The 27,819-nt window shown below is 43.1% G+C and overlaps 1 protein-coding gene across 11 annotated transcripts in view; it reads left to right on the forward strand.

Annotated features, from left to right (window-relative positions):
* TNIK (TRAF2 and NCK interacting kinase) overlaps positions 1-27,819 on the forward strand; it is a 1,364,982-nt gene that overhangs the window by 1,085,681 nt on the left and 251,482 nt on the right. For 5 of the 11 annotated variants that reach the window (XM_069618745.1, XM_069618751.1, XM_069618748.1 and 2 more), the window contains exons 13-15: positions 6,077-6,187; positions 9,980-10,066; positions 15,644-15,847. In XM_069618745.1, coding sequence (XP_069474846.1) covers positions 6,077-6,187; positions 9,980-10,066; positions 15,644-15,847 — 402 coding nt within the window. The remainder of the gene's footprint in view (positions 1-6,076; positions 6,188-9,979; positions 10,067-15,643; positions 15,848-27,819) is intronic. The other 6 variants (XM_069618749.1, XM_069618754.1, XM_069618755.1 and 3 more) reach the window with 4 other exon arrangements.

Below are 27,819 nucleotides of genomic sequence, written 5' to 3' on the forward strand. Positions count from 1 at the left end.
TTATCAGGTACAATGCTCGGGCATGAGTCTGTTTTCTACCAGAGTGTGCGGTCTCTGTGAAAGTGTTTGGTAGTAAAAGGAGGGCGAGGGGGTAAAGTTCATAAATATCCTACTGGGTAGGATGGAGTCAAGGTGTTATAGGGAGGGGGGATACTGTGTCTCACCATCAGGTGTCCAACTCCCACTCCCTGAAGACCCCTCTCCCAGGTGATTCTCCCGCACTGGTCCACCCCCAGAGTCTGGATCCATAGGCGAGAGAGTTTCCCAGGGACTAGCAGGTGCGACACCTTCTGGTTTCTCACAGAGCGGATTACTATAAATAAAGAGCTGGTTTAAAGGGTGCCCTGGTGGTGAATATAAATGGGGATTGCAGGTTATACTTTGTTCAGTTTTGTTTAACTGAAGTTCCCTTCTAGTGCATAGTGACTGCAAGGATAATAGTTTTCCCCATTAACATGAGTGATCTGTTGAAGCATAAGTCAGTGAATACACTTCAACGCATGCAGAACACAGCATCAAGACTACTTCTCAGACTCAACAAGAGGGAACACATAACACTAGCTCAGCTAATGGACAAAACAAAATCCACTTCAAAGCACTTTGCATCCAACCACAGGGCCCTTGAGGGGAACCAAGCCAAGCCATCCAAAGAAAAATCATCCCTTTGCGAACCCTGCAAGCCAACTAATCAAGTTACATACACAAACACGATACACACAGACTAACCAAGCCACTGACACGTGGCTTCTTCACATAACTCCTACCAGAATGCAAACCAAACACTACATCTGTGCAACGAAAGAAAATTTCACCGGCCCGACCAATGGGTCGGAAGAAGCAATCACACTCTTTGAGGACATTTCTGAATTACTTTTATTTAAATGATAAGAGAAAGGCCTAGCTTTCCCTATTCTAAAGGGGTTTCCCTGCCTAACTAAAGGAACTAAAGATGCTTGTCTGTCGTCCGGAAGACCCAAAGAAAGAAAATACCTCTGTCCAAATCTAGGTCTACCCTGACCCTTCCACTAAGAAACTAAACTTAAACAATCTCAGGAGATTGGCTTCATTCAACAGCCTCTTTGTACCAATGCTTTGATCTTGTTCTTTATCGAGTAGGATCTTCAGTAATAGTCTCTTCTTATCTCTTGAATTAGCTCTTTTGATTCCTCTACAACATTCTTGGGTCTAATATTCTCCTTAGCAAAGTGTTTGTCAGCCTTCCTCGTGATTCTTCCTCACTTGTTGATTGAAGCTTATACCCCTCTCGCAGTCTATTGATACAAACTATCTCAGCTTGGCCAGGGTTGTTGCTCAGTTGATCTTTCCCCACACATGGATTCACTCTTTGTGGCCACTTTCTGTGCTTGAATGGTTTGTCTGTCCTGCTCTTTTACAATTCTTTGTTGCAGATTCTTGTCTTTGCAGATTGTGGCTCGTACAGTATTTTCCCTTTTATTATTAGGTTCTGGTTTGGACCTTTCATATACTTCCCAGTTAGGGTTATTTAATTCCCTCCTCCTCAGCATTATACAGTTCCCATTACATAGGTTTACATTCAGTAACTCCTCATAAGTACTGGGACGAGTTCCTCTTCTCGTCTTCTGTTGTCTCTGCGACCTCTTGTCTCTCCCGTGCTCCCCGTTACCTCTCTGCAGACTGGGGCTGTTTTGTTTGCTCGGCGGCTCCTCTCTGGTACTGGGTTTCTCCTTCCTTCTTCTCGTCATGCCCTTGTCCTTGGCTGCCCTTCTTCCATGTACGTAGTGTGCGGTTGGAAAGCCGCTCATGTTCCCGATGACTCATTCGTTCTTCGTTCTTGTTGGTTTCACATTCTCAGCTTCCCTTGTATTATCCATAGGCTTTACCGCTTGGAAGCTGCTTATGCTTCCTGTTGCCTTTTTGGATGGTCTTTGCGTGATTGTTTGGGCACTCTGCCCACTACGGTAGAGATGTGGTCTTGCCACCACCTGCAGCAGGACTCTGCTATGCTATATAATGGTTCTCTTGTTGTTGGGTACGCTGGGCCTACAGCATCTGTCTGGCGTTCAGCTGCTTTTCGAAAGTCAATGGCTCCACGACTGCTCTCTGTTTCGCCTCCCTCAGGCGTGCTCACGTCCAGGAACTTCCCTGGTGTAGGATACTCTCTGCCTCTCCAGCTTTCCCCACTCTTTATGTATGCATGATTTCCGACTTCTTGCTGGTAGGTTTCAGCATTACCTTCTACCAAACAAGCATTTGGTATAGTAGTCTTTGTAGCAATTTTAACCATGTATGCTACTAGGTTGCATGGCAGGGGGAGCTCCAGAAATGAAGGTTGTATTTCATTTAAAAAAGCTGTGTTCTATAAATTACATTTTCTTCTCAGAGCAAGGCTCCATGGATTCAGAAAACTCCATAAAGGTTTTTTTGAAGAAATCAGCCAAAGGTAAATTGCTGCTGAGGCATCTGCATGATATACAGGTCAAAATGAATTGTACAGTCTATTGTCTAGGAAAAAACAGACCCCCTCATAAATAGCTTGAGCTGAGGTCTCACACTTACAGATACACAAATTGAATTAAAAAACATGGAATGTTTTCAGATTATCATCTCCTTGCTTGTCTGTATAATCTTTTAGTATTTATTGATTATACTATATGATTACACTGTGATCCTTTCTGTCAACATTCTCTATTTTTTCACAATCGTTTTCACAATCTTTTCCAAAGTCAAGAAATTGTCCCTTTCCAAAGACTTATTTTTGCCTTCCTGGAAGCTGTACAGGAAATATTGGCATTGTGAGTCCGTCTGGGGCTACTGGGCCCTTCACTCTGGCCTTCCTCTTTGGGCTCTCCCCGTCCACACTCTTCTGAAGCCGGAAACCTTGGGGTCATCTTTGACTCCTCTCTCTCCTTTCTCCCTCACATTCAGGACATTGCCAAGAAGTCACACTTTTAGCTTTTACTTCTCAGAGGAATTCTCCCTTTTCTCACTTTCCCCCAGAGGCTCAATGTGACCCAAGCCCTGGTTCTCTCTAGGCTTGACTATTTCAATAGCCTCCTCCTGAATCGACCATCTTCCTTTCTGCAACCCCTCCAGCATATCCAGAATAGGGCAGCAAGATGTATCCTTGGCCTTAAGCCCAGGGACTGTATCTCTCCTACACTAAAAAGTCTTCACTGGCTCCTGGTTGCAGCACGGATGAAAGTCAAATCCCTCTAAATGATCCACAAGGAGGTCTGTGTGCTGGGACCACACTATCTTCAACTTTATCTTACTAAATACTCTCCCTCTAGACCACTATGCTCCTCTGGCTCCAACTCCCTGTGTGTAAAGCGTTTTGCTAAACAGAGGGCAGGTGGTCATTTGCTTTCCTCAGCTGGCTCCCTCCTATTGAACAGCCCCCCCTCCCTTAATGACTTAAGCAGGATCTTCTTGAATTCCTGGAAGCTCATTAAGACTCTCCTTTTTACCTCCCGCTCCCCTTCTTATCTCCTCTGTAAATCCCACAGTTTCTGCGATTGGTGTCCTGTGCCGTTATGCATCCTCGGGGCCCTGACCTCCCGCACCCAATAGGCCCAACTCCTGTCTATCCTCTGCACTTGTACTTACACTCTCCGCCGTGGAGGCTCGCACTTACACCCCTCACGGTTCCAGGCTGTGTGGCACTCAAAATTCCTAGCACTTCATCTGTGGCTCACCCATGAGCTCAGACTCCCCAGCACTTATCCCCCTGCCTCTTCCTTGCTGCACTTGCACGTTCTGAATATTCACAAGGCATAGTAGGTTTGTCTTCTTTTCCTTCCCCCACTGCGCTTAAAAATTGTGTTTATTTATTTCAATGTATTTCCCACTCCTTCTCCCTCCCTTGCCCTGTGGGAACTTTAAAACTGTATTTTCTTATTGAACAAGTGCGTCACAAGCAAACAATAAACAAACAATAGAATTCATATGTGCCCCACAACTGATGGCCAGACATTTCTGTTATGGACATAAATTTCAGATTAGTGATTTGTTGGATTATTGTCACTCCTTTCTTGGTTATTACCTCTTAACAATGCTATGGAGTAATGTTGGTGTATTTAGCCCCCGCTGCTCTCTTCCTTGCTGCACTTGGACGTTCTGAATGCTCACAAGGCATAGTAGGTGTGTCCTTTTTTTCCTCCAGTTCTTTAAATATTGTGTTTTGTAATGTGTTTCACCCACTTGTTCCCTCTGTGGCCACTTTGAAACAGTATTTTACTTGCTGTATAAGCGCCTAAGAAGTAAACAATAAATAAAATAAATAAATAAGAGCTGTGTGTACATTCCTATATCTCTCCACTATGTATGGAATCTTACACATTATTGCCGATCATTGTGTGACAGCAAGCCATGCTGAAAACATATATAAGATGTTAAAATGTAGCAAATCTCTGACGAGAAACTGTTTGGAAATGGGGGAGCAGGCTGGTAAGAAGATAACTGGTCATCGCGATCATTGGTGTTTTGCTGGCCATTTCTGCTATACCCAACTCAGATAAAGATGTGTCAACATTTCTTGAGCTCATATTGCAATCTGTCTGGTTATGATGTAGCAGTCTACTAAATGGTTAATATGGGACTTACTGGGCTGAATTGTCACAACATGGTATGCCAGATCAATTCCAAGCCTTTTATGAAATGGGCCTGAATGTTCTCGTCACACTGGCGTGGCTTCAATTGTTAGCCTGTGTAGTTGCGATCACTGACCCTTTCTGACATGTGTTTCTCTTGCTCGACACATTTAATTGGCGAATAAGTACACATTTTAGCAAATAGAATGCATCTGCAGTGAGATACCACTGTCTGCATTGTTCTCGGAATGCTATTAGTGTGAGGTCCAGATGGAGGTACTGCTAGTGTTTGGCTATTCCAGATCCTCTCTACCTCGTGCATAATCATCTTCTGAACAGCTGATGTGTAGCTCATGCTTGGTTTATTTCATCATTGACACTGCACCTTTTCTTCTCTGCTCGATTTTGGTTTAGAAGACCAAACGTAAAGTTGAATCGAAATAACTTTTTTTTAGGAAAAACTCTAATCTTCACCATTATATAGCTGCTTTTGCTGTCCTATTTCGTTGTAGTACCTCAAAGAGCCTTTGTAGTGGTGGCAGTCGCCTTCATCGCCTGGCATAACCAGGTTCTCTGCCCTGCTGAGCATTCGTTTGGTTGTTGGAAATCTTTCTGCTGTCACAGGGGATGATCAGTAGGTGGTAAAATGGGATATCATTGATGGGAGTTGGATGTTACCCATTGTAGAGGATTTTTAAAGTTCTTCCTATTTGTGTTGCAATGACCGACCCCCCCTCACATGGTTGCTGCTAATGATACGAGAACTATGGGGCCTGCGTTGTGGTTGCTTTCAGACACAAATAGGATATCTGAAGAGGGCTTTATTCCCAAACAAATATACGTATTCTATCCTCCTATTCTTTTTGGTAGGTGCTCCTATCTCCCTGAATTACAACTCTAGCCTATCAGCAACCGAGCCAGCAACATTAAATCTATGTATATTCAGATGTTCGGTCAGAAGAGCCTTCACAACTAAGTGCAATCGCCAGCACTTTCTATCTCCAGAAAAAGTATTTTTATTCTACTCGTTGCAATGCACAAGGGATGCGAAACATCGTCAAATCTTGACTTTTCTGTTTGAGTGTGCATATATTGTTCTCTGTCCTCTGTATGGATGGCACTTGATTTATGTTTGCCAGAAAAATAATAAATAACATAATTACTGACACAAAAGAGTGTCACTTTTTCTTGTTATAACATTTCTGTGCAAAAAGGGTCATGTTTGAGGAGGAGAAAAGGTGTTTTCGTATAGAACTATGCAGGAGTGATAGTCTAGTATAATTAGGTATCTCGGTTTGGGTGATTAACGCTTATCTATGTGATTGGCACTGTAGTGTATCCCGTCAGTTTCACTTCCATGAAAAAGTGAAATCTGAAGCAAGTCATTCTACTCTCACTAAATGAAAAATGTTTACAGGCCCAACGAATTTGCTCTCTGGAGCGAAGCTATTGCAGAAGATCGATGTTCTTGGTATCCAATAATGTTCATTCTCTATTGTCTCTAGCAACAGAGGCGAGAAAAGGAGGTCAGGAAACAACAGGAGCGTGACCAACGGCGGCGGTATGAGGAGCAGATCCGTCGAGAGGAGGAGCGGAGACGTGCAGAACATGAGAAGGTACCATGTGGACTATGAGACAGAGTGTGTGTCTCGGTAGCTGGGGGTGTGTGTGTGTGTGTGTGTGTGTGTGTGTGTGTGTGTGTATGTGTGTGTGTGTGTCTCAGTATACATGCTAGGAGAGAGATCTGGTGCCTACATCCAATTTCAAAGCACTTTAGGCAGCTTGCAGTTTAAGGCATGCTTTGCTCCGTCGCCTAAAGGGCCCTTCCAGTAAAGGGGCAGCACTGTGATATTGCCTCTGGGAACAGTTTGTAGTTGTCCTTTTTATGCCTAAAGTTTCTGATGGCCTACTCACTTAGGTAGGATAGTTGTAGTGTGACTCAAAGGTCAGTTTCGCAGATGTTTTGAACATTGATACCATTGACTTTTCTTGTTAAAAACAAGAACATACACGTGATTGCCATTTCTTTGTATTTGATGTTTTTGTTATATAGCATCCTTTTTTTTTATAGAAATACTATTAAACGTGTAAGTGTGCCCCCTATTGGTACACCCAAACCTGAACCATATGCAGTACCTATTTTTGTACTCGCTTAAAAACTGCTGTTTTCCAAGATTCTTTGATCAGCCAGGATGGGCCATAGTTTGTCCCAGAAATTTGCCATTATTTACCTCTGAGATGGTTTTTCTAAACATGACCATAAAGGTGGCTCATGTTGAGTGAAGAAGACGAGTGCAGTGTTCTGCACTGAGGCTTGTGCCTTTGTATCGTGCTCTCGTGCCATTGCTCTACATTTAGGTTCACGGACTAACCATCACAATCGAAGCAAACCATGCAACTGAGACATGCGAAAACAACTTGGAAACGCCAGGTAATTTGCATGCAAGAGTTCTTTCACAGCATATTGACATGCCTTTCCAACGTTCTTGGTAGGAAAACACCTGTCGGCTTTTTTTTCTTTTTTAACAAGTAAACCACTAAGAGCTCCCTTGTCTATTTCCATGGTTGTTTAGCAATTATTCGTCCTTGCTCACCCAAAGTCTGGACAGGCCTACATTGAGACTCGATGGGGAGCACAATTGAGAATGTATGTATCCAGTTATAGAGCTGGTATTATCATCTTGAAGGTTATGTTCTGAACCCCATTCATTCAAGTTATGTTTATGAACATCAGCCCATTATGTGCCAGACTTACGCCATCTGTTGCTTCAGCTATAGTTCGGCATAAGTAGAAAATGGATACCTTAACCCATGAGCGCAGCTTATTGAGATGTGTATGATATCTGAGAATGATGCTGCGTTACTCAGGGTTCAGATATATTTTGTCAAGTAACCTAGTACGAAAAAGATAGTGATGATGGCTACGCTTAAAGAAAGATGTGTTTATATATATATTTATAGTTTAAGTGTGGGTGGTTTTAGAATGGGCTTCATTGTGACTGCTGAAATTAATTTTCTTTACAACCTGCTCTAAAGGAATGTTCTCAGAGGCCACCCTATTTTAGTGAAAAGAGAACAGACACTTGGGACAAGCACTACTCACTCAAGGTGGGTGGTAGAGCAGTGCGCTTTAGACTTCAGAGGATAATGGAGTGGTGTAGTGGTGCAATGAGACGCATACAGAGCACTCAAATAAATCAAATGATATGGTAAGTGTAAAAATACACTATATGCCTGAACAATGAATGTTTAAGTAATGTACATCACAGACAAGTAGCACTTATTAAATCAATACCATGAATATCTATATATACATTAATAGTTCCTGATCTCTTTACTTTTAAGACACTGAGAAGTTATTCAAATCTGAAACATGGAAGACTGTGTAGTAAAGCAAGTGAAAGCCAATTGAAAGAACCAATATAAAGACACAATATAAACAATGGAGGCAGTCTGCCCTGACTTATAAAATAAAGCCCTTAACACTTAAGAAGTCTTTCCCTGATAAGGTGAGCATAGCTAGTGCCCTTAGAAGAAACACATCCCAAGAAGATACCCTTTGCGTAAAGACAGACGTGTTTAAAGTGAAAAGCCAACATGTGAGTAAAATGTTGCAGTGATGAAGAAACAAAGGTAAATTCAAAAGGTTAGGGATCTTCTCCAAATCCCATCACTGTAGGGGAAGCTCAGGGGGATCCTTGGCAGTACTCCACCAATCCTGACCAGGCAAAGGACAGGTAGGGTGAGGACTTTGTGCCTGTACAACCCTATGGTGATAGAGCGGAGTGGAAACCACTTTGTAGGCTAGACCCCTCCCCCCTTACTCGTTTTCCACTAGAAACCATCCCTCAGGTTCCATACATTCACTGGGCTCATGTTCATGTACTTAGATTGTTGGTTCCGCTGCAGGGTCTGTGGATGCTGTGGACGTGTATGTATTTGGGATTGAGTTCCGGCTAGGCAGCGTCTCCAAGCTCTGATGAGATGCTTCCTGATGCGGTGCAGCTGGATGACCCAGTTACCCCTGGATGCAGGCCACCACTGGTCCCACCTTGACAGGATACTCATTGGGCATGATGGAAGTGTGCACCGGTGAAGAAAACCACGCTTTGGCGGCAGCAGGCGACTCATGGTGAAGACAATTAAACTACTAGAGAAAGGCCCCTCTTTCAGATGAAGAAGCAGCTGCCAGAGGACTGTTCTTTGGCCACCAGCAGGCAATCTGCGACATTCCAAACTGAAACTCAGAACTAGGACCGATGATGCCCTAGTTAGAGTTGGTAAGTCAACAGGATGGTTAAGGGACACTTCCAATGGATCAAAAGGACAGCATCTTCTTGTATGTGTCTGGACTGATGGAGGCTTCCAGCACAAGGGTCAAAGCACTGACATTCCATTTCCTGACCTGAGTGGGTGGGAAGAAATCCAAAGGAGAAGATGGCCAAAGGTCGGTGCAAAAAATGTGTGGCATCGCCATTTCGAGCACATGGCACTTAAGGTTGCATTATACAGTAAAATGCAAGAGTGCACGTGTGAAAAACCAGCCTAACATGGACACATTGTGAAAGTAACAACATGTTACTACAAGAAAAGGGAAACGAAGCACTCCTGCCACACTTCACTTTAAGGTGATGTGTGCACCTTAAAACCAACAAGGATTCGCCAAAGGGAAAAAGTCTCCTTGCACTGGTAGCTTTAGAGACTGACCAGTACCTGCAAAACAGATGAGCTAAGCAAGGAAAGTAAAGCAATAAAGTTGCTTTTATCCCCAAAAGTCAGGACAGGAATCAAATCATAACAAACATTTGGGGTGGTCCATTCAGGCAATGGTGGGTAAGCTGCAAAAAAGAGAATCAGCAGCCAATCCACTTAATAGCATTAGAAAAAAAGACAAATTTGCATGAAGATATTTATGCAAGACTTTTGAAGGTCCTCAAAGCTTTATGAGCACTCGCCTTGAAAAAGCAGAAGCTGTTGTGGCAAAGATGACATCCAGAGGCATTCAACCTCACAAAAGTCAGAAATTGATGCGCAATTTGTTGTAAAACCATGCCAAATGTCCAAAATATCTGCAGTTGTATACAAATGATACTTATGCATTTTATCGAGAAACAGCATCCTATATTCTCTTCTCCATAGAATGTCTGATAAGTTTTGGGATCTAATATGCACAATATACATGAGTGAGCCACAACCTATGCTCACCACCACCTTTCGAGAGTCTTGCACAAGTGATGGCTTTGAGTGCTCGTGTGGATTTTGTGCTCTTTTTCTACACTAACACACCTGCCTTTTCTTAGCTCTCCTTGATTGTTGGTTCACATTCACTTCTCTCTCTCTCACTCTCTCTCTCTCTCTCTCTCTCTCGCTTTTTTTTTTCTCCGATACCTGGCTGTCCACATCTCCAGGAGTATATCAGGCGGCAGTTAGAGGAGGAGCAGAGGCAGTTAGAGATCCTGCAGCAACAGTTACTGCAGGAACAGGCACTTCTTCTGGTAATGGGGAAGCCCGGTCACAGCTTTCCCACTCTGTCTGTGTTTGTTGTGTTTGTGCATGTGCATTGAGGTCCCATCCATGTTACACAACACACTGCTGTAAAGGACTGTCAGTACCCATCCCATTTGGAGCCAAGAAGACCTCTTGTTACTGGCTCACTACTTTTCTCTCCCTGTATTTTCCAATTACAAATTCCACAGCGCAATACTTTTTGAAATTGCAGTCCATGGATATTGGGTGCCATCTGTGCACCATAGATTAGGTGTCTAAAACCTTCGGATCCCCAGATGTTTTAGACTACAACTCCCATCAGCCATAGCCTACTTAGTCAATGATGACAGATCATGTGTGTTGTCCAAACATCTGGCTAACCGTCAGTTGCAGACCACTGCTCTAGAAGATCAAGGTTAGTGTTGATCAGTCCGCTTTGCTGCATAACTATAACACTATTGGTATAAGGATGACATTGTGGTGTACATAAAAGATCCCCATAAATAGTATTGATCCACAATGTGTCTGTTTTTGATTTGCATGTATTTCAATTTGGAAATACTGTGACACAGGTATTAACGTAGCTCCTGAAAGACATCACAAATGTCAGTTACTTTATAAGAGAAGATTTAATCAGTTTGTGATGTTCACAAATGCTTGAAACTGTGATGTGGACCGGACCTGAATGCCTTCGGTGCTGTGAAGTTCATGGATAGTTCCGTAGATTAATGTATGTTCGGGTACCCTGAAATAGGTGAGTTTCTATTGATTGGGTACTCAATGATATAAAGTTAATTGTTTTTAAAAAGTCTAACTTGCTTTTTATTTATAGTGCATCTAAGAGCTAATTTCATAGATGGCAAAATAGGCCAATGTCATTTTCAGGGATTTATTTGCAAAGATGAATTCACAAGTTACTTACAGTCACTCCAGTCTTATCTCAGTCCATTTTATTTTCATTGTTCGTTAATAGCCCATGTTAAGTTTTTGTTTCTGAATCTCTATGAACCATTATTTTTTGTTGTTTTTGAAATGTTAACTATACACTAAGGGGCCGATTCACAAACATCTCCTTTTTTGTGGGAGTTACAACTTACTTTACTCCACAAAACAGTATTCATAAGTATCTGGTGTAATTTACTACTGTCGGGAAATGTGTATGTTTCTGCCGATTAAGAACCACTTGTACCCAGAATTGGTGGTCTGGCATGAAGTAAGTTGCTCAGGACTAACTTACTTCATGTCACACAAGAAAACAATGTTTACAGATCTTTTTACCACTTTATCTTTTCACTTCAAAAATAATTTCCACTACTTATCACTTCTTGCGCCACACATAAAGTTTTGGTCCCTTTTGCATCTCACATTGAACAGTTATAACTAGAATGCTGAGATTTTATATTAGAAGACAACTTTGACATTTTGTTAATACATTTAAGTTAAACCTTGTGGGACATGTACTTCCTTTTTGGTCAGATACTCTCCTGGTACATCCACAGCTCTCCAATAGACGTGTCATGTAGTAAACCCATAAAAAGTCAATCACTCATAAATCCAGAATTTTGACGACTTTGCTTAAGTTAAACAAACTCCTGGAAAAAGCTTTGGGAATCGGCCCGTAAGAGTATATTTTTTGTTAAATGTTTTTTCGTCATAGCCAATTTGCATGATCTCCTTGTGAAGGATCCAATTTATTTAGAAAGAGCTCAATACATTTTTAGTTTCTTGTATGTGTTCATGGGAATTGGCCTCCATGTTGGCATTTGAATTAAGATTACGGTCTACTGTTAAATGCAGAACACTAAAATTATATAAATTGAGGCTTTAGTGATGCCTTGTCTGTTCATTGTCTTGTGATAACATTAATGCAACTGATCCAAGCAGTGATGTCAAATTGAGGGTGAGCAAATTCCCAGTAAAAACAATGAATCCGCTTCCTAGGCAGGATCCTATACCAGAAGAAATAAGGAAGAAAGACTCTAACCACTGTTATAATTCCAATCCTGCCTCGAATGCATAAATCAAAAAAGTCTTATTTATTAGTTATGTCTACAAAATGCTGTAACCTTTTTAAAATGTGGGGATTGTTTGTTAAAAAGCTACGAATGAAATGTATTTTTTAGGGGACTATCCGCTTTCTCATTACGAAATTGTTGATCTGTTTAACAAGCACTCCAATTTGTTCTTACTGTCTAACTTTTTTTTTTTATCAAACTCTGAATTCTTTTAAAGGTAAACCATGTTTAACATTGTTTTTGGCAAACAATTCATCATTTTAAAAACTCATAAATAACATTTCTAACCAAAATCTCAACAGTCTGACCTTTTAACAAGTGACAAAGGTTATTAAAAACGTTAACATAGGTAAAATGTTAACTCCCAAATAAATCTGATCATATTGTAATAGAAAATGGCATTTCTAATAAAAAAGTAATGTGATTAGTTTCCTGTTCATAGTGATTGAAAAGCTTCAGCATTCACCGGGAAAATCCTGCTTGCAGGATGCATGTTTTTCATAGAAAATTCTGTTTTGTTCTACAAAGTGAAAATAGCAAAAATGAACAGAGCTCGTCTTAGCTGACTTGTCTTAGCTGGGATATTTTGCACAACCCCAATGCCAACATTGGTTGCAGCAGCATCTTCTGGTTTAGGTGGTTGGCGATCCATGTGACAATGTTCTTATTGTCTCCAAAATACATTTTGATATATGGAAGATAACTAAAGTATTTTGGGATGAATGCTTGAGAGTGCTCAATTCACCAAAAATGATCACTTTATTTTTTTCCCCATATACAATTCACTTCATTATCTTCCCAATTACACTATGACATTTCTCGGTGAGTTTTGATATGTTTTCCTATTTGTATTTCAGAAATGAGCCTGATGTTTGTTCATTTTGATATCCATAGTGCAGTCAAATGTCTAATGTTAATCTGCAGTATTTTTATGGTCCAAATGCTACAATTGCTTGTGATGGTTGAAGTTAAGTAGTAGCTCTAGAACCTTTGCCTAGAAAATTAGTTCTTGTAGATGCAATTATGTTCAGTGCTGTCTTGTGACTTGAAACCACACAAAGTAAACTAGGGTAATTTATCAGTACGTAAATGTACCCCTGCATACCACACTGCCTTCTCATTCTATTTACTGTATCTGCTACATATGTTTTCTTTTCTGGAAGACCGGACAAAGGAACTCAGTTGGATGTCAAGAAAAACATATGCTTTAGTTAGAAGAACTCATTCTGGGTCTGTTTTCTACAAACATCTCTGGGAAAGTAAGCAATGAATGAACTACCATTTTAATATGAAATGGTGAAGTGAGGATACCCATAACGTTTTGCATACTGTGAAGATCAAATAGAGCAGTAGCATCTACATTCTCTTACCCCGCTTTGCTCAGCATAATGCTCCAGTGAGTCCAGAATGCTGTGGCGGGCATCTGCTGGTTCTTAAGAAAAGTGGTACGACTTTGGGTGCCCCAAATCCCCAATGCATTATATTGAATCATTCTGCATTGTTTCTTGTACCATCTAAAATCATGGTCCACCATTCCTTATCTCCACGTTCAAATACTTTGCAACCTCCCTGATGCCAGAGGACTATGTTCTTACCCTGAAAATCTCACCACATTTTGCTTCCACTTACCACACTCCAGTGGTCAACGTTTGGCTGCTCTCTTCTATAGTCTTACGCAAGCTCTCACACTACCATTTTGGAGCATTGCCAACCACCCCATCATTCAAATTTTCTTTGAGAAATTGCTGCTCTTCTAGCAACATTAGTCTCACCTTCTGTCTATGATTAGCACCTACTCAAGATTTGCATCAACTACCTAGAGGGATGTGTCTCAAATACCTACACCATTATTATTAATAATACTGTTAGCGGAGGTTAAAATGTCATCTGCAATGCAGTTCAACGGCTAAGGAAAGGCTTTATCTGACAAGTACCTGTATACGCGAGGGCTGTTTTTGAAAGAAATGTGATCACTACGGGAAAACTAGTATTCAATACGATAATTCCTGTTTACAAGGCAAGAGTTTCCATGCACTGGCCCCTTGCAGATTATGTCGACATGGCGTAGCCAAAATGCAAAGTATATGCTACTTTGCCACCAATCATCTAACTATGCCCTGGTTCTTCTGTACCACACGGGGGTAGGGGAGCACATGTTTTACCTTGAACAGCCCTCCCACTGGAGCCAATATAAGGCATTAGTTCATCAGATGTTTACAGTGCTGTAAGTACTGCTAATTTAAATCCAGTACCCTACGTGGTTAGGTGAATTTAAAAGGGAGCAAATGGAAACCTGCAACCCTTGGTAGGACGTGCAGGGGGTTGAGATGTTCATTTTTCTTAGGGCACTTTGAACCTGTTGGAGACAATCTGACTCCTTTAAGGTGTGCTGTGCCAGAGAAATAATTGTACATTTGAATGTCGAATTTCCTAGACCTTGCATACCAAGATAATTTCTTGAATAGGATTGGGCACGTAGTCAAAAAGGAATGGGGCGTCAGATGGAGTTCCATCTCATCCATGGCTTGAGTTAAATACAATGTCTTCTTATTTAAAAGATGACTTGGTGCAGAAGATAATCTTTGTTTTTGTCCTGTTCATTGGCATCCAACTGAAGTTCATCCAAAGTTTCAATCTTTTCAAGTGTTTCTGAATCTTACTGTGATGGTCTCTAGGCCTATGGCCCTGACCTTGAGATGTGTGTCATCTGCATAGATTTTAAGCAGCACTATTGTACCATGTACCAGAGATATCAGGTGAGCTACATAGGAATGCCATGGTGATGTTAAAGATCCTTGGGGTACGCCACAAGTCATCCATAATATATAGCTATTACGCTGTGATACTTGTATACCCACATGGAGTCATTGGCCCATATTACAGAAATTATGCCTTTACTATTCAAATCATAAACCAGGCTGTGCTGAGAGGAGGCACCTGCCAATGGAATCAGTGCACTGGCAGGAGCCTCCGACCAGGACTTCTGGCATAAATCAGGGCTGCATCAGCATGAGGGCTTGGCCTATGCCAATCAAGTGACATTCCCTCCCTGTCAGCACTGCAATGCACCTTCGTCTCCATATGACAAATGGGCATTATGGAGTGGTAGCCCAGAGAACATCTGCTCAATTTTAGATCATCTCTAAACTGGTCTTAAATTGTAGAGATTTTGCAGGAGAAATTGTGGAACTCACCCGGCCATCTAGACTGTGTCCTTATGAGGAGGTGGAGGGTGCACATTAGGCAATCCCGTCAAATTGGTATACACATTTTGGCCTAGTGAACCCAATAATTATTTGGTCCTGTTGTGGAAACAGACTGTACTGACTTTTTTCTCGCTCGGACGCACTGGCACTACTTATGATAATCCCAATCTGTCCAGACTTTACCTCCTGGTAGAAGTAGCTAAGATTCATCAAGGCAAAAGGTAAATATTCTGTAATATGGGTCACAGGCTTGCATTGATATGTATTGTTCACTGATGCACTGGACAGGCTGAAACTCTTACTACCACATGTTATCCCACAGTTTGGGATTTGCCTTTTACACACTCACTTTTTTCTGTTTCAGGAGTATAAGAGGAAACAGTTAGAAGAGCAAAGGCAAGCAGAAAGGTTGCAAAGGCAACTGCAACAGGAAAGAGACTACCTCGTCTCCCTTCAGCAACAGCAGCAGCAACAGCGCCAGCAGGAGCAGCTATCAGCAGAGAAGAAGCCCCTCTATTATTATAAGGAAGGTTTGAATGCCACAGATAAACCAGCTTGGGCCAAAGAGGTATGCAATGGTGCCGAATGCTGCATGTCTTGGAATGGCACGTGTGCGCCATGTGCTTGTTCATATCCATGAGTGACCCATTTTGATGGCTTTAGGAAAGGATAGCAAAGGAATTGGTTTCTACGTTGGCCTGTTCTCCTGGAATGTGCAGAATGGTGCATGCATCAACCCAATGCCTTCCTAGAACCCCTACCAAAGATCTTGCAGGGACACCTGTACAAATATGCATGTGATGAAACAATACTGTGGGCAAGCAGGCCTCATTCAGTAATTCAATTCTAATTAACCCAGTTGCTATTGGACCTCTACTTTTAGGATATGAAATATTTGATGGCAGGCAGATTGTGGGCATGGTTTGGTATGGGTTGGGGTAGGTATTTAACTCAATTTTATTGTACCCATGTAAAGTGGCAGCAAATAGAAGTATCTGCTGTCTTGAATGACCTACTCGAGGCTGCCGAAAATGGTGATATTAGCATGCTTGTCCAGCAGGTTATAACAGGCCCATATCTGTCTGGTTCTATGTTCTTTCATAGACAGCTATTTTTTCGACAGGTTTTTTTTACGAAAATGTTTTGCCAAAAAAAATGTAATAATGTATTTTTTAATTTTTGGGACATCCTCCCCCCTCCTAATCCCTCGTCCCCTATTGGTTTTTACTATTATCAACACCCCCTGACCCTTTGTATGCCCTTTCTCACCCCCTAACCCCTATATTTTTCTATGGGTTTTTTCGGCAAACCATTTCCGTTAAACCCATCGAAAAAATAGCTGTCGATGAAAGAACGTTATACAATCTGTCTGATCCCCTGCCCTCTGCACATGCAGAGTGCCTCAGGGCTCCTCCCTGTCACTGTTATTGTGTAACATGTACATTCGCCCACTGCTTAACATCTTTACCCAGTTTGATCTTTGCTATCGTTCATATGCTGACAATACTCAGATCTACGTCGGGCTAAAGCAACCACTGGAGGCAATGGACCGAGTTTTGACATGTGCTGACAAAATCCAAAGCTGGATGCTGGAGAATAAGCTTCAGTTGAACCCGTCAAAAACCGAGATCATTGTCTTTGGTTCTAAAACAAAAGTAGCTAATGTTTTACACTCTGTTCCCTGCCCATCCTTGTTTGGGGCTCCAACTAAATATACTGAGAAAGTGACAAATTTAGGTTGTTTATGGCAGTCTAGTTTGAGCTGTAACTTGCATATCAACCAGATTGTTAAGTCTATTTATTTTCAGCAAAAACATCTGAAGCCTTTGCTGTCTCTTATCTCTGACAAAGACCGACCCATTGTGGTGGGAACACTAACTGATACTAAGTTAGACTACTCTAATGCCCTTTTGGTGGTCATACCAAAATATCGGCTCAATAGGCTGCAGGTCACCCAGAATTCTGCAGTGCGACTAGTCTTTGAGCTACTACTATCTCTCCTTTTTTAAAGGGTCTTCAATAGCTCCCAGTGCAGCAAAGGATTGTTTACAATTGTGTTCATGGTTTTTAAGTGTGTCCATGGCTTGGCCCCAGCCTATTTATCCTCAAAGATTGCTAATCGTTGTCCCAATCGTTTTTTACGATCTATGGGACAAGGTCTCTTGGTCGTTCCATTCTCCAGAACTTCTACCTGGGGGCACAGGCGCTTCTCCCTTACTAGCCCTCGTTCCTGGAACTCCCTTCTGCAAAACCTGCAGCAAATTGAATCCCTGAATATCTTTAGGAAACAATTGAATATGTATCTATTTATATAATAATATTGCCACTAGAGCCAGTATTCAAATTCTGTGCGGTCTCTGTTTTATACTAATTTTCTTCGGCGCCCAGATGCAGGTCTCTGCTGGGGTCCCCTTGTGGGATATGCGCGATACAAGTTCTTAAAATCAAATCAAAATCAAATCTCAGTAAACGCTTATAATGGTGTTCGACAAGCAAACATTTGGTTACATCACGTATGCCATTTTCACAGGAAGCGTCCATCCATTTTCTTTTCAGTTTACAAATGCACACAATGGAGCTTTCAAAATTTAAATTATGTACACTGTTTTTATGGGGCATTACTCAAGTGCATTGCATAGCTGCCAACTGGCTTTATGTCATCTAGCACTTTGCATGCTGGGACAAGTCCTTCCGCCTTTTCGTTTGGGCTCATAGAGATGGTGGTACCCACCCGTATAGGAAAATAAATGATAAGTATAGAAAAGTATATGTGGGATTGGCACCTTTTTGTAGCTTATGTGGGGTACCTATACATCAGTACCATGACCAGTAGCATATCTTTTGTTATCTAAATTCTCGTCACATTTGCATGATTTATTTTTCTATGCAAAAGCTGGTGTCTAAAAGATAATGCTTTAATTGCAAGCTGATGAGTGAAAATGCTGCTCTTTCCAGGTAGTTGTCACTATCAACCATGTTTGGACTCACATCTTCTGTTTCAGGAATTTGGAGTTAGATTATTTGTTTTGTAGTACTATGAAGGAAAAATGTAGTTTTCAGAAATGCAGAAAGTGTAATGTCTGCTACATTTTATCAAATTGAACTCTTGCCACTAGAAAGTTTGAATACAATTACCTTATACATGCAATTCATTGCTTGTCTTAAAAATAATTTACAGATTGGACCCTGAATTGGCTGTGACGATTCACCAGATTTTGTCACTTCTCCCCAGAGGGGAGCCATTTCCTATGAGGCTATGGGAGTGAGGCCACTACCCAATAGTCCCCCTAAGGGGGTGGGAATATGTGGGCGGACCTCATAGGGAGAGACTCCCCTCCTGGGGAAAAGCCTCCCTAAAACCCTGTCACCTTATCCCGTTCCTTCATGGTCACCCTGTTTTCCCAGCATTGATAGTGGATCCATGTGTTATTGTAAATTCCTGACTGTGACAAATGTAAGACATACTGGGACGAAGAAAAACTTGAGAAGCATATGGAATTAACAATATGCGAAACCAGCCAAATACTGTAACGAGGTAGCTCACTGGAGTAATGTAGAGTGTCAAAGAGACTTGCCAGGATGGTGTTGACATTACGCCAGGACAGAGGGAACAGCAGGAAGTACAAAGCAAGCACGGACTAAGGAGATTTAACCGCAGAAGCCAGGAGTAAACAAACGAGACCCGGGAAATTCAAACTTCGAATGCTGCAGCCGAAGCAGACCCATCTCTCCAGGAGGGGGACAAGAAGAACAGGACATGGGTGGAGTGTCCTGGAAGCCGACAGGGAGCCGACTCACTTGGTGGTGGTGTGATCACAGAAAGGTGGACTATCTGGTCCAGAAATGATGCAGAGACCACAAACCTGCCATGGAGCCGTGCAGGGAGCAAGAAGGAGGAGGAGAGGCCCCCACAGCATGTGAAGAACCGGAGCTGTGTCCCTAATGTACCACAGATAACAGGAAGACCAGGTGGGGTCCGAGAAGAGGCCCAAGTAAAGAAGAGTGCCGCAGGAGCCATCTCCTTTATCGCAGTGGTCATTCCAATACCACTGCACAAGCAGAGTGCAATGGGAGCCGTCTCCCTGTTCAGTGATTCACCTAAAATATCTGTTGAAACTGAGGGCCTCAGGAATTGTCTCCATCATCGCTGTGACCCAACAAACGTCCTTGGAAAGCCCAAGAGCTTTGGGAAAACAATTCCCCTCATTACGATATAGAAACCTGTAAAGAGACGTACAAGGAAGATTTAGAGAACTGTGGATATGATATCCATCATCGGCGTGTTAAATGGAAGCGAAATAAGGCATTGAGTTTTTCTACTTGCTGGAAGGAGTTAAAGAGACTAAACGTTTCCTGCAAGAGTGCTTAAAGACCACTGTGGAGAAATTTTAAAGATGGACCAGGAGAAGGTAGTCATCCCCCTGGTTCTTTGTTTGTTTGTTTGTTTGTTTGTTTGTTTGTTTGTTTATTTCTATAGCGCTCCGGACCCGGGAGTAAAAGGGCGCTCAGTAAGTTACAAGGCACAGTACATGGTAATAGGCAGTGATACTAGAACAACTTGAACAACAGTTATATACTAGGAACAACAATTATATACAAAATATACAGGCAGTGGAGGTGATAGCAACCAATAATGACATAAATGAGGTATGTGCAATACAGTTGATAGCATAGTCTAACTTCAAGGTTGACTTTTTGTCAGAAGCCACCCGATGGCAAGTTTCCTGAACGACTGGAAGGATTTGGATGATTTAATATTCAAAGGCAGGGCGTTCCAGAGTTGGAAGGCGAGGTCAGTGAAGCTCGAGCCTCCGGCTCTTTTAGAGGTATATCTAGGTACTGTGAGACATAAGGTATTGGAAGATCTCGTGGTTCTGCTGGAGCCCTCCAGCTTCTTTTCTTTTGCAGATGGGGAGCAGGTGCAAGTGGATCTAGCTCACCTGGCCTAAGCCCCGCCCACCTGGTACCTTCCTGCCTGCTGCTCTTTTTCACCACTTAGCAAGCCCCACCCACCTGGTGCCTTCTTTCACCATCACTGTCTTGTGGCCAATGCTGGATTTGACTTTTATGACTTCATTCATTCACGGTGCGTCACTCTTTCTCAACTTTCATGCTGGACTTCCTTTGCATCTTGTACTCATGGTAACTCTGAATCATGCTGTTCCCATCTTCATCTTGTATCCTGGCTTGCAACATTATGTGTTACTACTGACTTCTGCAATTCTATTCGCTCTCCACGCTTGCTTCTCCACTCTTTGACTGCTTACTCTCTTTTCTCTCCTCCTTTCCCTTCTCCCTTTTCCTATCTTCTCCCCTTACTTTCTTCTATGCACTTACTCTATCAGAATTGTCGCTGGACCTAATATGATAGCAACCTCGTCTGTTTCCTCCACCCTCCCATTACTGTTTTTTTCCTCCCCACCACCCCTCCAGCACTATCTGAAATGTCGTCAGGCCTAGTATGATAGTCGCTTGTTTTGTTCCTCCCCTCCCTTTCTGCACCCCTCTCCCTCACCTTTTGTTTTTCTCCAGCTCTACCAGAAATGTCATCAGGCCTAGTATGGTAGTCGCCTGTCTGTTTCCATTTTCTTCCCACTCTCCCCCTCCCTTCCTTATCTATGTCTTAGCACTTGCACTATCTGAAATGTCGTCAGGCCGAGTACGATAGCTAATTTTACATCCTTACTGTTCATGGCCTGTAAGAATGTGGTTGTTTTTTCCCTTGTTCCCTCCCTTGCCTTGAAGCGCTTTGAAACAAATTGTGTATAGGCGCTATATAAATAAACAATCATAATGGTGAATTTGTTAGTCAGGTAGGGGGGGCTAGATAGTTGAGAGCTTTGTAAGTGAGGCAGAGTGTTTTTAGATCAATTTTATGTTGGACGGTGAGCCATTTGCATGTAGTTCTAGTGGCAGAGATGTGCTCACGCCTGGGAATGTTTAGCGCTGCCCGTAACGCATTATTTTGAAGGACTTGGAGTTTACTAATTATCGCTTGGTTGGCACCTAAGTAGAGGCTATTGCAGTAGTCTAACTTAGATTGTATAAGAGCTCTGGCTAGCGTGAGGCAACTGTTAGGGGAGAGAAATGGTCTACAGGCTCTGATAAGTTTTCCGGTATAGGCAGTGGCAGAGGCGGTCGAGTTAACTTGCTTAGTGAGGTTAATATTGGCATCAAGATAGAAGCCAAGTGTTTTCACGTTTTTGGCGACTGGGATGGTGTTGCCATCAATTATGATGTTGGAGTAGTTGGGATTTAGTTTTTGTAGGTTGTTCGGTGAGCCAACAATGAGCAGTTCAGTCTTCTCGTCATTCAGGCAGAGACTGTGTGTGGCCATCCATGCCTGAATGACGGAGAAGATTTCATTGATCCTGGCTACATCAGTATTGTAATTGCCCGAGATGGTAAGGAGTATCTGGGTGTCGTCCGCATAGTTTGTATAGGTGACACCCAGACGATCCAGTTTATCAAAGAGGGGCTTTGTAAAGATATTGTATAGGGTGGGTGAAACACATGAGCCTTGTGGGACACCACATTTGATAGGGATAGAGTCTGCTGCTGCCTCCGGAGAAAAAACCCTCATGGTTCTATTGGCCAGGAAGGACTGTATCCACGTGACAGCAGAGGGGAGAAGTGGGCGGCAGAGGAGAGGTGGTTGCTGAGTATTTTATGGTCGACCAAGTCAAAGGCTGCTGAGAGATCTAAGAGGAGTAGGATGGCAGCCTTGCCCTTATCTTTAATTTCGTCAATCTGACTTTTGAGATCGACAAGGGCAGTTTCTGTTCCATGTTGAGGCCGGAAGCCAGACTGATGCAATCCGAGTAATTGGTTGGACTCTAGGTAATGCTGAATTTGCAAGTAAGCAGCTCTGTCAAGGATTTTTAACAAGAAGGGAACAGTTGTGATAGGCCTATAGTTTGTGGGGATGGTTGGGTCCAAGGTTTTTTTTTTAGTAGCAGGAAGACCCAAGACTGTTTCAGATTGTTGGGTACCGAGTTAGTGGTGAATGACACGTTTATGAGCTTAGAAATGAAGGGGGCGAGGTCTCTTGCTGCATCTTTTATGATCTGTGCGGGGCAACTGTCCCCTTTGCAGTTTGATGGTTTGAGGGATGTTATGATTTTTTGCACTTCTAGTATGGTTACTTTTTTGAAGGTGAAGCCCTGGTTAGTGTTAGGGGTGGTGGGAGGGCTGGGAATATTTGAAGAATTTACTTCTACTATAAGACTGAAGCAGCCAGGAGAAGGGGGTCATTCTCCTGGTGAAGGCAACACAAACTTCACTTTAGTTAAAGACTTCTGTTTATAGTGTTAGGGTTACATTAGTTGATTTCCGGCAGAGGACAGAGAACAGTTAGTTTTGACGGACGTTCAGACGCTCAGTAATGTTTTCCTCGGGTGAGGCAGGGCCAGCCCCTTAGGAGTAGGGGGAGAGAGGTTTTCTTAAATTACAAAATGAAAAATTATAGCCCACAAAATGACCCCTCTTTGTCAGTCTCCTTCATCTACACCCTCTCATCACCTACTTTGATTTCGTTTTCATATGTGAAGTCGATTTTGTGACTATAGCACATCTTTCCGTCTTAGCCAGTTCTGGAAACTCGACTGCGTCCCTTTGCCCACTCCTGTAGTCACATAGGGAATATTACAGACTCCGCTCAGACAGCTCCTAAATAACGCAAAAGGGATGAAATTCCCAGTGAACGAGGTCACAGGTATAGCCATACATGAATTCGTAAAAAGGCAGTGTCGCCATTGAACTGCTGGTGCTTTTCTCTGGCACCCAACTTTTGTAAGGAAAGCAGGTTGGAAAATATGCTGGGTGTGAATTATTCTACTCCCTGTGCAACTGTTATTTTGCAGTACTATTATTTGCATACCCAGTACTTTAGAGCAGTGTGGCCCTTATGGGTGTCCCCAGCTGGCTGTTCATAGGGGCTCAATTTGCACCTCACTGATATAGATCAACAAACATATCTGAGGATGCCTGTGTTCCAGCAGGAGGGGCACATGGCCTGGTAGTTAGTTTGGCGGCTCCATCGTGGAAACTGGTTTAGGGCTGATGTACATGTGGTTGGTCCACTGATGTAATCGCACACACACTAGTTCCAGGCACTATTGAATTAAATGCTGGCAGCGCGTTTTTCTTGGAAGCAAGACAACGCAGAGCAACATAGGTTTGAATCCCGGTCTGGGGAGGGCCAGGGACATGCTGCTCTTCCATGCGTGCTGCAAACGTCTTCACAGTATGCTTTCTATGTCCCTTTGCCTTTTTTGCATTGACAAAGTTACATGTTTTATATGCTGGCATTTACCCCGCCTTGAAGCTTAGGGCAGCGTTGTTAATGCTCACCAGAAAGGGTGATCAGGCCAGCCTTCCGCTAGTAGTCTGGCCCTTATGGACCGGCCCGTTTCAAGGCGGGACAAATAATCCCAAGGTGAAGAAAGCACAGGGAGACCCCTCCCTGACCATCTGTGCTTCCAGTTGGGGTCGAGTCACTGAGAATTAGCTGTGCTGTTCTAAAGTTCTACATGCCACCTCAGAAAGGACTGCGGTGGTCGACCTTGCAATTTCCAATGGGGGCTTTTTTCCCCCCACCCCAAACACCTTGCATCTGCCAATGAAGCATGCACCATAGAAGATCACCCATAGCAGTGATGTACGTATTCCGTGATGCCATAGTTAAACAGTGTGGTTGACCATTACCTTCCGGGTGAGCACCTGCAGCTGGTTTCCCTGCTCCTCGCCTCTGCAGCTGGTTTCCCTGCTCCTCGCCTCTGCAGCTGGTTTCCCTGATCCTCGCCTCTGCAGCTGGTTTCCTGATCCTCGCTTCTGCTCTGCAGCTGGTTTCCCTGCTCCTCGCCTCTACAGCTGGTTTCCCTGCTCCTCGCCTCTGCGGCTGGTTTCCCTGCTCATCACCTCTGCAGCTGGTTTCCCTGCTCCTCACTTGGAGTGTAAATGCGAACTTCTATCCACTCTTTCCAAGTTGCACTTTCTGGAATTTAGGATGGAGGTCATTTACCTAGTGGCAAAAAGATGTTCTCATCAGGTTGCCTATATAATATTGCATTGAAGTATTTCCACTCAGCATCCTAATATCATATCTTAGTTTGGGAACCTCTTATGGCATATTAAGGCATGCGGACAGTGTGAGTTGCCCAGTGAAGGGCAGATTTTAGTCTTACTTTTAGGTATTCAAAGAGAGGGGGAATTAATATTTTTGTTTGGTTTTATTGGTTACGAATTAATTCAACCTTTAACAATTTACAGTTAAACCAGTCAGTTGTATACTTGAATACTTTACATAGCATAATAAAACATTGTACCACAAACAAAAAGAACAGCATAAGATTTCGTTTTCCTATAAAAGGAATCTTTCCACAGGATAATCATGAACAAAGCGAAGAAAAGGGAAAAACCTCCCAAATCAGGGGTTGGGTGTCCACTCAAACGGATTAACATACGTGATCACTCACTCCAGTATTCAGAAAAGATACGACTGCATTTACAGTAGAAGTGGTGGTTCCTGGTAAACGGTGATTCCACCCTGCTTCAGTGTCCAGAGGAGCCTTAATTCTAAAAGTATGCAACACTTTGGCACGTAGCTGTTTCAAGGCAACGCACTCTAACGGTATATGCTTTAGTTTTTCTCTCGCTGACTCGTTCTTACAAAATCGACAAAAAGCCGCAGCCTCGGTGAGTAAGCCATATCTTAGCAGTGTATCTTGATTTTATCAGATTGAGACGGAATCTCAGGAAGGTTGCTTGCATGGCCTTACTGGAGTAGATCGAAAGAGATGGGTCCAAACAACCCTGCTTTTTATGATCCGCCTTAAGATGACCTAGGACGGGATATGTGTGAAGCTATGTCACCGTGTTGGGCCGATCCGCTGTAAGGAGGGCCTGCCTGACTTCGTCAGGGTTCTCTTTTAGGTCACTCTCTGAGCGGCCAGTTTCACCTAGTGACGAAAGGGCTAGCCCCTTCAGATCTTGTAAGGCTTGGGAGACCCCACCCCCATGCCTCCGCAAAGCCCTCCATCAGAGAGTTAGATGTTGGAAGTAACCATTTCCTATAAAAGGATAGGTATTGCCAGAGGGCTCCTGCCTTCAAGGAGGTAATACCCAATTCATATTGGCAACCTGCATACGGAACAGGCTACTATTCTCAAAATTAGGGCTTCCAGGCTTGATAAATGGTCTAAGGGCCAGATTTTAAACCTCCACCCCATAAAGCAACTTTGGGACTATCTTGTCCCCATAGTACAATGTACCAAATTTGGAATACACCCTTTGAAATTGGGCTGCAAGTTTAACTGCATTGGTATTAAGCCATACATGCAAAGGATTGGGGGATGGTTTAGAGGCGATCATGAAGCACACAAATACAAATGAGCCTATCCTCTCCACTGGGTGTGATTGAATGTGTCACTTGAAAGAGACTCGCTTACGATTGTCTGAACATTTCAGAACCTTTGTCTTAGCGGGATTCACGTGTAGTAAGTTCTCACTCACAAAGGCGGAAAAAGCATTTAGAATGCGTTGGAGGCCAATCTGTGTGCTGTCACAAACCAGATAATCATACGCGTATACAGTCCATAAAGGCTTAATGGTGGAAATTGTTGGGGATGCCTGGGCTGGTGACTGCAGATATTATCCATGTCTGCCATATACACATTATAGAGGCAGGGGGCCAAGAACCACCCCTGCCTCACGCCTCTAGAAGTTCTAATCAGGCGTGACAACATGTGTTGCTGGTTCAGACAAACTTGTATGGAAGACTCTTTGTGAAGAGCAACCAATAGTCTCAAGAGGCCTACTGGAATGCCCCATTTCAATTGCTTACGCCAGAGCACCGCCCTATCTAGTGTGTCAAATGCTGCAGCCAGATCAATTGATACCTAGAAAATTGCACTACTCCCCTTTGACCAGGCCTGGCACTGAATCCCTTTAACTAGCCTGCCATTCAGCTGCCTACCCATCCTTGCCTGAACCCTGTTTTGCATTTAGATATTAAATAATGGCTGCCCGCCAAGGCTTCCAGATATTCTAGAAGCAGACCGGAGATGATTTTAGAATCAGCATCTAGAATTGTGATTGGACGGTAGTTGCCTGGGTTCTCTCTTGCTCCCCTTTTGTAGATTGCTATAATGTGGTCTCTGTCCCATTACTGGGTGTGAATTGCACAGATTTAACAATATTTGTAAATGGATAGAATAGCGTTTCTGCCCAAAGACGTGGGGTAGATTTGAAGGGATGGGTGGGTTAAATTTGAAGAGATGATTGGTGAGCCCCCCTGGGCCAGGTGCATGGAGAAAGGTTATTCAAATATATCTGTTAAAAGAATATAATCACCGCCTCATTAGATATTTCCCCTGTAGCCATAATGGCTTAATAAACTAATTAAACCGGGGTTTTATGTTCGTTCTATCTGGTCTTACACATTGCCATTTTTGGTTTTTATCAGGAAGGGAAATAGTCTGCATGTTTTTCCCTCATAAACCCAGTGGTGGAAGTGAGCGGGAAAGGTTGGGAACAGCGTTCCACTACTATTTTGTTACTGTTAACGGTTCCAATACTTTTTGCAGCCATTTTCACGATTCCGGACCTTTTCTTTGTGAAATTAAAGCACACTTCTCCACTTTACTACTCGATGGCAGTCACAGCTAAACTGAAACCTGTTTCACCTCAATTGGCTGCCAATCAGCATGGCTGCAACCACTGAAAAATATGTGGTACAGTGCTCCCTTCTGCATACTATGTCCTCAGCCGTGGAGCGCAGTTCCACTACTTATTTTGGTATACTTCTAACACTGCATAAACACCTCTGCTATTGCTTAGCTGGCTGGAAGCCAAAATACAAGAAGCTGGTCTATCCACAAAGAGGTGTAGAGGAATACACCCCTTGAGGAGGTTGGTCCCATTTTCCCCAAACTGAAAGAAAGAATAAGGAGTTGGCACAAAAGAGGCACACTGATATCAACAAATACTCCCTCCCCCATGAAGTCAGAGTACCTGTTGTTCAGTACAGAAGAATGTGAAACATACAGACCAAGAAGAGGGAGTCTTCCTACATAATGGACGGGTGCAAAAGCAGAGACCAATGGCATCTGGGTCAGGGTGACCGAAAGCCAATAGCAAGCGGACAGCGAGTAATGGGCAGATCCACTCGACAAGATTTCTAAGTTCAGCAATGGCCGAAACCAGTTTGTCCTGACAGTTAATTGAGAAGAGGACCCAAACGGTCCAGGTGTAGCACAGGTCCACCAGGGAAAGGGTGCGAAGGCAGGCAAGAAGTAAGGGTTCTGGGGGAAGCGGCATCAGGGAGATTAAGGCAGTAAACGGAGTAGCATAGGGTAAATGTGCATCGCTCTGGTTCAGATGGGGTGCCCTGGGGCAGAGGCGTTGCTGAGGGGGGGGCTAAGGGGGATATAGCCCCGTGTCTCTTGGTTGTAGCCCCAGATAAAAGCTCAGGGGATACAACCAAAAGGCCTGCTTGCCCCGGGTCCTGACAGTCCCAACATTAGTGTAGCCCCGGATCTT

The sequence above is a fragment of the Ambystoma mexicanum genome, chromosome 10 (assembly GCF_040938575.1).
Source record: "Ambystoma mexicanum isolate Mex_15411 chromosome 10, UKY_AmexF1_1, whole genome shotgun sequence".
NCBI lineage: Eukaryota > Metazoa > Chordata > Amphibia > Caudata > Ambystomatidae > Ambystoma > Ambystoma mexicanum.